At 37.7% G+C, this 12502-nt stretch overlaps 1 protein-coding gene across 1 annotated transcript; it reads right to left on the reverse strand.

The window, feature by feature from the left end:
- Nucleotides 1-2705: 2705 nt before the first annotated feature.
- On the reverse strand, nucleotides 2706-9388 carry LOC145781004 (uncharacterized). The gene is made up of 9 exons (XM_082592701.1): nucleotides 9371-9388; nucleotides 9018-9215; nucleotides 5816-5966; nucleotides 5575-5699; nucleotides 5315-5481; nucleotides 5033-5189; nucleotides 4807-4954; nucleotides 4005-4662; nucleotides 2706-3891 (listed from the first exon to the last, which is right to left on the reverse strand). The coding sequence occupies exons 2-9, from the start codon at nucleotides 9194-9196 to the stop codon at nucleotides 3278-3280; spliced, it is 2199 nt and encodes a 732-aa protein (XP_082448827.1). The 5' UTR covers nucleotides 9197-9215; nucleotides 9371-9388; the 3' UTR covers nucleotides 2706-3277.
- Between the last annotated feature and the right edge of the window lie 3114 nt (nucleotides 9389-12502).

The raw sequence follows: 12502 nt of genomic DNA on the forward strand, positions 1-12502 counted from the left end.
ACCTAGCACCAAAAAACTAATCCGGTTCAGCAACAAAGACTGCTTGCCTCCCATAAAATTTACTAACGCAATTTACTAATTTAAGTGCTGCGCAACTGCGAGAGTTGGTATGTCAGCCGCATATCGCAATGCCTGGAGGAACGAATCAAACAACATGTCCCGAAAATAATTATACAGAAGGAAACAATACAACCAGAATCCAAACAAATCACGCATGCAAAACTGTAGGCCTAAAATCTTAAATGCATGACAAAAACATCTGGACAACACCCGCTAGATATCGAAGAATGTCCTTTGAACTTTAAATTCAAAATGCTTTCAATTCTTGCTAAAGGTCCTTCTTTGTTCCACCTTGCAGTAGCCTACTGCTACTGAAAGCAAATTTTATAACAAATCTCGATCCAGTCTCATGCTGCCAAAAGGAATTTATGCCCTAAAGCTCCTTCGTTAATTCGCATTCTTCTGATTAGCCAAATTTCCATTTCGTTTTTCTTCTGAATACTTCACCACATTTAGGTTTATTTTATTTTGACTTTTACTCCTGAAGAAAATTAGACGAAACCGGCACCTTCGAATTATGCGCAACTTTCTACCTGCAATTTTCAAGTTTTGCATCACCAATCAACTCTTCGAACATGAATCACGAACACAAGAGATGAGCACAAATATCATGCCAAACATTATTCGTTCAGAAGTAATAAAAACAGCAAAGAAGACGAAAGAAAAAAGTGCGTTGCCCTCAAGTGACCTATGGAGAATGCGGGTAACCTCAGAGGCTATATGTTTACGATATAGCCAGTACGTTTAACTACTGTGCTGTTGAGAGGATAAAGTTCTTGCTTATTGTTGAAGTGTTGTTGACTGATAGGTTAACTGAACAAATGTAGTAGCCTATTGTAGGCTACTTAGCCTACAAAACACTTCTTTAGTAAGTTAGGCGTGTTTTCTAATTTACGTAATAAAGGAAATGACTATTATTAGCCTACTACCTCAAAAATCTGCACTTGAGCACGTTTGCGGTCCCATGAATTACCGATAAGCACCATGCGTAGTCATAAGTAGACTAACTTTGACTTAGGCCTACCCAAAAGGCCATCGAATAGGCTACCCATAAGAAACGTCGAATTACCCATAAGTCGGGTCGAATCACACATAAGGAGGCTACCAATAACCTAAGTCCGTTGAGTTACCCAAAAGTTGCGTCGAATTAGGCTACTCATATAAGTCCGTCAAATTCCCCATAAGTGACGTTAAATTACCCATAAGCCACAACGAGTCGAACGCTTAACCACTGAGTTAACGTGGCAAAAGCAAAATCTGCTTCTCTTTCTAAAACGTTAGTCTCATTTTATTTTCTTGTTTTCATAAACCTTATTTTTCTCCCAGGCTAGGCTTTATTTTTTTGTCCCCGATAGCTCAGTTGGTTAGCATGTGACTTCGTGAACGAAGAAACTTCAAGATCAAGCGCCGCTGGTTCGACCCTCGGAGTGTGGGCTTGAGCAACGCATTCTAAGAACTGTTTTCCATTTCGGGATTCATGCTTGATGAATTCCACGGCTTCAACAATCGAAAAAACTTCTGTCAATCTCGGTATTCTGCCCTGCGCCAAAAGCCTCTACAAGTATGCGAAACTACAAGGAATAATCTAAAGGCTTTGTCAGTCCGAGGATGAAGATTCAAAACCTATCTTTTTATTCTCCGATGTGTGAGGATTGGTAGCCGTGCTTAATTTACTTTCATCTACATTCTACGCAACCGTCAAATCTGCATCGCATGCAAGTCACAACACTTCTGTGATTTTGATCACGTACCGTACACTATTTGTAACTTCATCATTGTTGTTGTGTTCAAGAAAAAAAATGAATTCTGGTCAATGCTGTTTCGCCACGTTTGGTGGCAATCTTTTTGTAGTTTTGTTTCACTTGAAGTGAACAGAAGCCTATCTTTACTGTACGTGGTAAATGTGGGTTAGCCTCTGCTTACAAAATTAGGCCACCTGGTAACAATCATGGGAATAACTCGCGAGAGATTCATTCATAGCTTGTCACGCCAGTGCAAGCCGGATGCAAGAACTGTAATGCTTTTTAAGTCATTGCCGTCGCAGGGAGAGCTAAAGGGGCAGTTGACGAGGATGTGCTTCATCGTCTGATTCTCTGAGCAAGATCACACATTGGGTCGGGAGTTTTCTTTCATCGAAAAATATTGCTTTTATTCCTCCCGACCTCTATTCAAGCAACACCAAAACTCAACCTGAAGAAAACTAGGGATGGCGGAGCTTCTTATAAGATAAGCTAGGGATTGTAGATCATAGGGATGCGAAACTTCATCCGCTTTTGGCTTATCCGCAACACTAGAAGGGTTACGTTTTTTTCTAATTTACAAAATATTTTACTTTTTATGGGTTATATAAGAAGAGTTAAGTTGGCTTTAAAGTAATTTAAGGGTTTTAGTTGAAAGCAAGCCTGCAGTAAAGCGTAAAAAAATGTCAAATTGGCAATTGACCCTTCTAATGTTGAAGGAACAACGGAGTTGCGCGTCCCGTAATGTACCGTCCCTAGATAAGCTAATAAACCACGTTTTTCACTCTATATACAACGTGACTTTTCCCAAGTCTATTCCACCACAGACTGGCCCTCTAAACAAAGCGACATCCGACGTCACAAACCAATGCTCGGACAACACGAGCTGGAACCGATGATAAAATCTGTCGTCGTGTTATAACGTTTATTTTGTAAGCACAGCACAACATAGAATCACGTCCACGATGATCACCAGCCTTACAAATGGAGTTATGATTTCAATTTTTTGATCAGGTACACACGCCCTTCGCACCTAAAAGTAACATAGCTCCTTTGGTTCAATTTTTTTACAACGGAAATATAATCTTGTGCAATTGGAATCAACAAGCAAAACTAGCAGGATACGCGATTTGGTTATAAAAAAACATCTAAGTTTAGTAGTTCAATACAGATATTGAGTGGTTAAGAATTGGTAACTTAAAGAAAATACAATGCTAACAACAAAAAGCCACAATCAGGGACATTAACTGTTTGGAACAGGTCGCGCAATTGGCTAATGACCTTTGCATAAGGTTTACAGTGACAAGTGGAATATAGGACAATAACAGTGATAGAAGACTGCGACCCAAATTATGTCTTTCTGCAAACAAGTGGAATATTTTATCTATTGTCTGATGTTTGTTTTTGTCGTAATGGAAGCATGAAGTCACATCACTTGTCTAAATTTATGTGAAAAGATTCTTTGCCTAGAATCAACTTCAACCGCCTGGTTTCCGAATTGTTAGTTTAGGAATTCCACCACGAGAAAGATCTGAGATCGAAGAGTCGTAATCTAACGTGGGAAAACTGGTTTGTACTTTTGTCTGGCTACTTCGGGTCTGCATGCGAGCAAAAGCTTTTCCAACCACTTGGGCATTTGTGTCTTGTTCAGATGACTGAAGATATTTGTCATGGGGTTCGTGCCAAAAAGTAAAACTGTTTACCTGCATCAACTGTTTCACCCAATCGCGATACGTGAAATCCGGAGCAGTGACAGAAGAGTCGTGTTTGTTTAAATTGTCCAAACAGTGCTGGTCATCACCGTGTTGCGCAGAAAGTCGAGTGCTTTTCCACAAATTTCCTCTTGGTCCAGTTTTCAATTTTCTGGATGGTTTTTCTTCGTCTCCCTCATTTTCAAACCAATTTCCACTTCGCAGCTTCATTTGAAACGTGTGCCCTACGTCTTCCAACAACTTGTTACCACGCTTTTCATAATCCAACAAAACCTTCTTTCGTGTAAAATCACTTGACGTGCTTTGTGCAGGAAATGTATTCCGACCTCTCGTTTTAAACTTCGGCTGGCCACAATCTTCCTCTTCCGATGAATGCTGTACTGTGAAAAAGAATCACGTGAGCGTTAAAGTTCCCAACGCTGTAAGAAAATGAAAAATAGCAGGTTTGGAAACAATCAAAGCTAAACAAAACTTAGAAATGAGCCATACTTACAAGTGGTTTTGCGTTGCGTTTCTGGGTGCAGGGAAAACCGAGGACTCCTCCGAATGTTAAAAGTTTCAGCTGCTTCGTTTTGTGTGGGTTTGGCATGCGACGCATATTGTAGCAATTTCGTTGATACTGCATCAAAATTAACTCTCTTTGATAACAAGTTAACTCGGTCTCTGTCATTGCGAGCATGAGAAATCAGCTTTACTGGAGCAGTGTTTTTACGTCGATGAACATGACTTTGCATAAAGACTGAAGGTTTCTTGTCGCATCCAGCTTTATAGTATGGGTCAAATAGATTGGAACAAGCTTGCTGGTCTAATTTCAGGCGTTTGTTACTTCGTAAATTGAGATCAGTTGTGCTTCTCTTTTGCGGCCTCAAGACTGGACGATTCTCATTTGCCGTCCGTAGTGGGATTAAGTTTGAGTTGAAATTAGAGATGGACGAAAAAGATATCATTTCAATCTGTTGCTTGTTGCTGTCGTCAGAAGAGACAGACACAACGTCAGAGTCGGCGTAACTCCCGGATTCGCTGATGCATGAAAAGTATTCCGAGCTATCCACAGAACTCAAAGAATATTCACTAGATGCAGGTGACGATTCTCGTTCTGGGGTGGATTCGATGTGTATTCCGCGATGGTCGTTCAAATACATACTGTTGAACTGCAAGGATAGAAACATATTAGAACCCTTCACCACTACGTAAGTAATTAGTCCGCACCATGAGCATCAAACAAGTACATTTTGATGAGTTCAATCAGTGTTAGGCGTCGTTTAGTACAATGCGAACTAACCGCGCATCAATACCTTGTTATTTTTCTTGGAAGCATTTTTCCTTTGCAAGCGATGCAATCGTTTATCCGTTTCTCGCAAACCGTATTTGTTGGAAAAAGTCATTGGAATCTCAGATGTTCTTGCGCTGCCATCTTTTGGACTGAACGCTCCTGTTTTTCGCCTGTTCCAGGTGTGATGAATTATACAGTGTGTACAATGAAAACAACATTATATAATCCAGTGTTGTTAATAGAGGTACCTTTCACAGGTTTCACATTCACAGAAGCAGTTTTTGTCACCAAAAAAGGATTCTCCATAAAAGCACGTGATTTCTTCACCTTCTTCAATATCTCGAAGAACTCTTACACAAGCAGTATCTCTACCAGTGGATAAAAAGCAACAGTTGGGTCGACAATCTAAATACGCAAAACATGAGAATAGTAATCTACTTGATACAAATAAAACAAAGATCTTATAGGCAGAGAGGCTAATAGTTTGCATTGTAAAATGGCTCTTACTACAAAGCAAATAGCAACTTTACCATGGTTGATAAAAGAAGCTGGCCCGAGCCACAGCTGTGCACAGTTTTTTCTTGTAGAAAACATGACACTGAAATCATTTCTTCCAGGCACCAATAAAGTAGCCTCATCTTCTGGTGTGAGTTCCGCTATACAGCCAACCAACAAATTCATCTTGTCATTCTTAAACCTGTCAAAAATTCATCAGGGTTAGAAAACCGCTTGAACACAACCTACTACATTTGTAGCAAAAAGTTGCATGCTGCAGGACTTCTTGTCTTACCATTGTCTAGTCGAAACGATCTTTGCTCCACCATCTTCTAATGTGTATCGTTTGCATGGTTGAATTTCAAACCCACATTCCGGATCAAACATACCAAGATATCGAAAAATATGATCTTTGAAAACCTGCACACATAAGCTTCAGTAAATCATGATATATTTTAGTCTACTGTGACAGCAATAAGGCCAACTGAATTATTATCATTTATCATATCATATATAAACATCAAACTGAGACTTACTCGCTTTTGCTTGGAAGTTTTGTTCATAAAATACATTCTTGCCCAATCTGCTGATACTAATTTTTCATAACATTTCTGATAGTCATATAAACAAAGAAATTCCGTAATGATGTGAGCCATCTCTTCTGTTCTTCCCTTGACTGGGCGAAATCTAAAATTTATCAATACCAAACAATCATCATCAGGAATCAGCAATTTTAAATATAAAATGTGATGTAACAAAAGCAACTAAAAGCGCATCAATTGTCATCAAACATAATACAATGAAACAGATCAATATCTACTGTATGTATCAAATTATTAGACAATTTACTAAAAAAAAAATGGTTAAAGTGTTGCATCTACCAAAGCAACTCACTTTGAGAGCTTAATAAAAAGCAAAATAGCTTAATCCACATATAACCTAAATTAGCGGTGATCCAAGTAAAACAGGGTTCCCACACATTTTTTTTATAAACAAACTCCCTACCTTTTTAATACCAACTTTTAAAAATTCCCTACCTAATTTCGATCAAAATTGGGCATTGACAGTGCTTAATCGATGAAAATTTCTGTTGAAAATTGAATGAGGCTGTTCTGTGCTGTATTATTGTAATTTCTGTGCTGTATTATTTTTAAACACGATCATGCACAGGTTTAAAATTGTATATCTAAACTCTACTAGATTCAAATCAGTATGAAAAAAGTAATAATGTAGATAGAAGATTCCTGTATGAACAAAAAACTGTTTTTTTCAAAAGATCGAAACTGAAACCGGTTTAATCCAGTTCCTATTGCATGATTTTTTATCAATTTAGTTATCAAAGTTTTCATACTTTTTCAATACCAAGAGGGAGATTTCACAAAATTCCAGACCTTTTTCCGGTCTGGAAAACGGTTTTCAAATTCTCTACTCTTTCCTTACTTTACCGTATGCGTGGGAAGTTGACAACCCTGGTAAAACTTTATGTTGTTTACTATCAATCACTTCTCTAGATATAAGTGATAGATTAGTTATGAAGGCAGGTCTCTAAACTTCACTATTTTTAGGCAGCAAGCAGCCAAGCACGGCCTACCTAAGCTTATTTCTGGCGACAATATTCCGTGTTTGCCGAACGACGCATTACATTTTTGCTCTCAACAAGTTAGTTTGATGGCTGTAAAAAGTTATATAGAATACTTCTTAAAAAAAAAAAATGGTTTCATCAATGACAATTTTACTTTTAGGCAGTGTTTTTTAGCAAGCAATTTAGTTTGAAGTAAAATGCTTCTGGGTAGTATAGTATCTAACTCATACCCTTGGGGATAGTGGAGTAGCCCGAGAAACATCGTACGCGCCGCTAATTCAGTTGAATAATGCTATTGAATTTCTAACTTGTTGAGAGCAAAAATGTAATTTAAAGACATAAAAAATTGGGCTGTAGGCTACCTAAATTAAAAATTGACCACAAAAATACAGCAGCCTAACGATTGAGTCACTTCGGGTAAAGTTTAGTTTAAAAAAAAAGAACGCTTCCGTGTAGTAGCAAACTCATTCCCCCTGGAACACATACGCACCGACTTCCGGGGGGACCGGCGCTCCCTGTAAATTTATGGTTGAGGGGCAACAAAAATGGTTATTTCAAGTGGTGTTTCAAAGATAAAACACTCTGCGAAAGACATTTAGATAATTTAAACGGACATAAAGAATGCCGAAAGCAAAAAACAGCCTACATTGCTCTTGTCCGCAAAACCTCAGCTGATTGCATGGCTTTCTCATTCGGTATGGAAATTTCAAAGTAGATGGTAGAGTAACTTACGCTGCTGGAATGGTCACGTAACTATTCACAGCAATATTAAGCAAACCAGCTAAATTAGATGCGCTATTTTTAACAAGGTCTTCAAGGTCTTCCCGCTGTGAGACAATTATGATTCAACAGAACGCATTGTTTTCTTCACAATGTGTGAGAATTAAATCGAAGACCGATAAATGAAAAGGTGTTTAATGGTCTTGGTCGCAGATATTGCCTGCATTAATGACGTCTCTTACCGCTATTATGACCTAGCTAACCTGACATCATTGTTTTATGCGGCCGCAAAGGTTTGACATCGACTTTAACGATCATGGAATGTTACGTAATAATAAGAACGATTATATCCTACACGCAAAAATTAATAAAGTGATCTCTTAAAACAGCTCTTTCCGTTGTTTTGTCTTGTGAGCTTTGCATATTGCTCAACAAATGCATAAAGTTTAGAATTGACAAGAAATCATTAAATTTGAAAATTAAGTTTGAATCACTGCAAATAAACGTATTCAAAACTTTTACTTTGGCCGATGCGATTTCACACTCGATAATCTACGTCGACAATGATTTTAAGTGCGTTCATTTTGAAAACTGCAGAGCTGGAGACAACAGCTTGTCCCGTGTTAGTTGAACTTGTCTTTTGAGGTGAAAATCACTTGCCAACATCTCGACTTTTACTGGAGTATAGCCTACTGTATTCAATAAAAGACTATAAAGACTTTCGATAAAAAACAGAAGAGAAAACACTTCGCCGTTGTTAACACTTTGAAAGTAATTAGTAAAACAAGCGAAACGAAACTGACAGCGGGTTTTCACTCTGCTTGAGATCATGATTTTTTGCGTTTTACTTCGATAACTTCACTGTCTTGATCGTTGTTATTCACTCGCACAAAAAGGAAATAAATCAGCTTGTTTTCCAACTGTTCCAATTATGAGCTAACAATATCAAAAATTTTCGACTAGACGTAGCCTACTGCATGCGTAAAACTAATCCTTTCAAGCAGCGGTTCTAATAAATTCGGTTTGCGACCTAGGTGTTAATATGAACATGGTTAATATGAACAAGACACTAAGCTTTATCAAAGACTATTTTATATCAGTAAAATAGCGTTACGGTTATGACGTCATCACCTTTCTCAACCCCCAAGGTTTTTTGAAAAGTTGGCACCTATGCTGGAACACCAGCCCGAGAAGTATTGTACGCGCCACTGATCCAGTTACATATAATTGTCGAATTTAGAACTTTTTTTCTTCTCTTCTTTTGCTTGGAAAGAGAAATTGGAAAGAGAAAAAGAAAAAAGTGCCTGTATAGTGACATTATGACCGGTCAAATAGTGTTTCAGATTAAAAAACCGGAGCTGGTCAAATAGCCATAGCCACTGCCAAAAAGTTTTTACCACTTGAAAGGCAAAATTTTTTAAATTATCTGTAGTTACCTTGTATTCATTTTATGAGTCGTAAAACGCAAATATGGATCAAGTATCAACGAAGTTGCCAGATCATCATTTTCACAAAGCTCACGTGCTGTCATATTTGTTGAAGATGCATAACGAGAAGAATGGCCAACAGGCTTTAACATTGAAAAATTTCCACTTGTCATTTGTGAAATTACCATTATTAATTTTAAAAATCACCTGAAATACAAAAAATAAAAACTTAGGATAATATTTTGTATTAATCAAGCAAATTAAAATGAACCCTTTTCAAGATTCTCATTTTACTAGGATAACTTGATAAATTTCTGATGAACGGTAACTAAAAACATTAGGCCTACAGTGGGTTCACCAACCTGCGGACACTGACGGTTTTTTAGTAATAACTGTTTTTATTTTTCATGTATCCATCTGAATTTTTGCAACTACTTTTAGCGGTACTTCAGTCGCTCACAAAAAAATGAAGAATTTGTCACAATTTGTCAAAAATGAAGAATTTGTTGTCACCATTTGAACACCAGCCCGAGACGTATCCTACGCGCCACCGAATCAGTTGAACATAATTGTCGAATTTAGAACTTATATAGGCACTCTTCTCGTCTTTTGCTTTGAAGGAGAAAAAGAAAAAAGTGCCTATATAGTGACGTCATGACCGGTCAAATAGTGTTTCAGATTCAAAGACCGGAGCCAGTCAAATAGCCACTGCCAAAATATAACGCTTTAGTGACATTCTTCGTATTGCTAGGGTTGCCAGAGGTTAATATAAAAAAGAGCCCAAGCTTATGCAAAAAGTAGCCCAATTTTTTGGGGGGTTCTAAAATGGAGCCCAAGCAAAGAGATAGGCTAATATACAAAATTCTTCTGGAACGCTTGATCATCAGTCCCAAATTTTAAGTGTTTTTCCAGTTTTTTACATCTTTCAAACAGATTGGCAACCATGCATTCACCAGATAGCTCAGTTGGTTAGCGCATAGCCATAGAGCGTGACTTCAAGAACGAAGAAGCTGCAAGATCAAGCGGCACTGGTTCGACTCTCGGGGTGTGCGCTTGAGCAACTCATTTTCAGGACTGCTCTCCATTCAGCGGCACCTAATAGATGGAATAATTCCCCGGCGACAACACTTCAACAATCGACAACTTCACTCTGTCAATCTCGGTGACCGGGCCTGCGTCAGTAATTTAAAGCCTATACCAGTATGCGAAACTGCCAGGATTAAGCTATTCAAGAAGCTTTTCCAGTCCGAGGATAAAGATTCAATCAATCAATCAACTGTTTGTTAAATAACTACAAACATGTACCGGTAACTAAACACAAAAAATGCCTTCACTAGCCTTTTTTTTCTCATCTCTCTACATTTGCAAACCATGCCGTAACTGATTGTCCTGCTTTGGCATCATGCACGTTATAGCGTCCATGTTGTGTCGCTTCTACTTTTTTCTAGACCCCTGCTATGTTTGACATATATATATTGTTTTTCGTTGTGATGGTCAGAAATAAAAACAAATCTGAACTGATGTCCACTGCATTTTCAAGTTGCCAGATATTAAAGCCTAAACATGCACATTTTTGAAAATTGGCATCTTTATACCAAATTGGTAACCCTGCCTGACCGAGGCCTCCAAAAATGCTGCTCCTGAATGAAATAACTACGAATTAGGTAAAAATCTTAAACATGATACAATTTTTACATAAAAAGTTATATTATACTTAAAAAAAAGTAGCCCAATTGGGCGTAAAAGCACCCAATCTGGCAACCCTACTCATTTCAAATAATACTAATGAAATAGGGATGCAACTCATTTCATCCCCTGAACAATTCGTACCGTACCCCGATTTCATCCCCGGAAAAACTTCACTCTGTCAATCTCGGTAACTGGCCCTGCGTTAAAAGGGATTGATTGATTAAGTATGCAAAACTACCAGGAATGAACCTATCAAGGCTTTGTCAGTCCGAGGATAAAGATTCAAAAACAAAACCGCTAGTTCTGGCACTGGGCTATTTGGTTTATCATTCTTTCTACCCCCGCACTTTTTTAAAATTGACTCGCCCCTAGCGATGAGACGTCATCGGACAATCAGTTTGTCCAATGTCAGCACTTTGTGGAGAAATTCGCTCAATTCAACGTTTTCAGTCCAAAATATAGAAATTTAACAGTCAGTCGAAAATAGAAAAGGTAAGGCGAGCTTAAAAAAAGTGTTAAATTTTGTTCTCACTGAGCAACTATGCTCTCTTTTCTTAATAATCCTTGATTTCTGAAACTAGTTTCTGTTGAGTTCTCATTGAGAAATGGCGTCGTGGCGATTCAGTCTAACATTCATCATGTGATATTCATCCGCTGAAAGAAAATAGTTTTCTTTTATTTTCAAATGAATGTAAATATCTAAAAATGAAATTGTTAGACATATCCATCTGTATTGATTGAATAAAAAAAGGTCTAAAAATATGTTTAATCATTTGTTTTAAATAATAAATTTCTGACTACCATTGCGTGGATGAATATCTAAGTCTCAATTTTGTCATGTGACAATGACGTCATTGGTATTGAATAGCAGTTTGAAATAAAGGGGGAACCTTGAAAATGTAAACAATGTTCTAAATTTAAATGTCCTAGTTCCTCATGCGCTGGTTTGAAACGCCCATAGTTTCGGTTTATAAACGGTAAATGATATCAGTGGTTCAAGTTAAATGGAAATAACTATTTTGCATGCAACGATCATACGCATGACACACATGACTGCTATTACTATAGCGAAATCGATTCTTACTTAATAAATAACACTAAGAGGTTAGATTGTTGTGCAAATGCCAGCATTTGATGAACGCAAAATAGCAGTACCATCTTTAAGGCGTTAAACAATAAGTCTATGAAATTGGAAAAGGACACTCCCTTGAGTTTTGGAAGACAGAAGAACTATAAATCTTTTTAACTATAAAATCCTGTCTGTTGTGGTACCTAGATGGCTATGGTGCTATCATCAATCAAGTTTATTTCGGTATAGCTCCACATTCATTTTCAATGTACACATCAGTAGATATAACAAATCGCTTTTTTGATATGGAAACTACACCATGGAGACACCGAAAAAACCATGCGGTTATCTAAGTCAAGGTGCCCCCCACATGGGATCAATCAATCAATGTTTTATTTGTCAGTAACAGGAACATAGGTACATGTTTGAAATATGCAATATACACAGTACAAAAGTTACACAAGTTCCCATACCGACAGGGAGACAACGAGACGACCATACGGTCTACTAGTCAATTGCCACCCTACGGAAATTATGATTTTGCCATTTAAAATAAGCTTACAAGAGAAAAATAATAATTGAAACGTTCCCGCGCTTCAACAACAGCATATGCACAAAAAAAAAACATATTGATGATAACGTAGGCCAAAACACAAAATTCCATGAAGCAAGCAGAGAATAATAAAGTTTCCGAAGCAACTGACAAGTTGGTTTCCATAACATATCACTTACGATG

The sequence above is a fragment of the Aplidium turbinatum genome, chromosome 12, assembly GCF_918807975.1.
Source record: "Aplidium turbinatum chromosome 12, kaAplTurb1.1, whole genome shotgun sequence".
In the NCBI taxonomy this organism is placed as follows: Eukaryota; Metazoa; Chordata; class Ascidiacea; order Aplousobranchia; family Polyclinidae; genus Aplidium; species Aplidium turbinatum.

What these genes read in the sequence shown, in the direction of transcription:
- LOC145781004 (XM_082592701.1), bottom strand. Translation starts at nt 9,196, where the DNA reads ATGGTAATTTCACAAATGACAAGTGGAAATTTTTCAATGTTAAAGCCT. An exon ending in ACTCATAAAATGAATACAAG is followed by an intron (nt 5,967 to 9,017) that starts GTAACTACAGAT and finishes GATAAATTTTAG; the next exon opens with ATTTCGCCCAGTCAAGGGAA. An exon ending in GAATGTGAAACCTGTGAAAG is followed by an intron (nt 4,955 to 5,032) that starts GTACCTCTATTA and finishes CACCTGGAACAG; the next exon opens with GCGAAAAACAGGAGCGTTCA.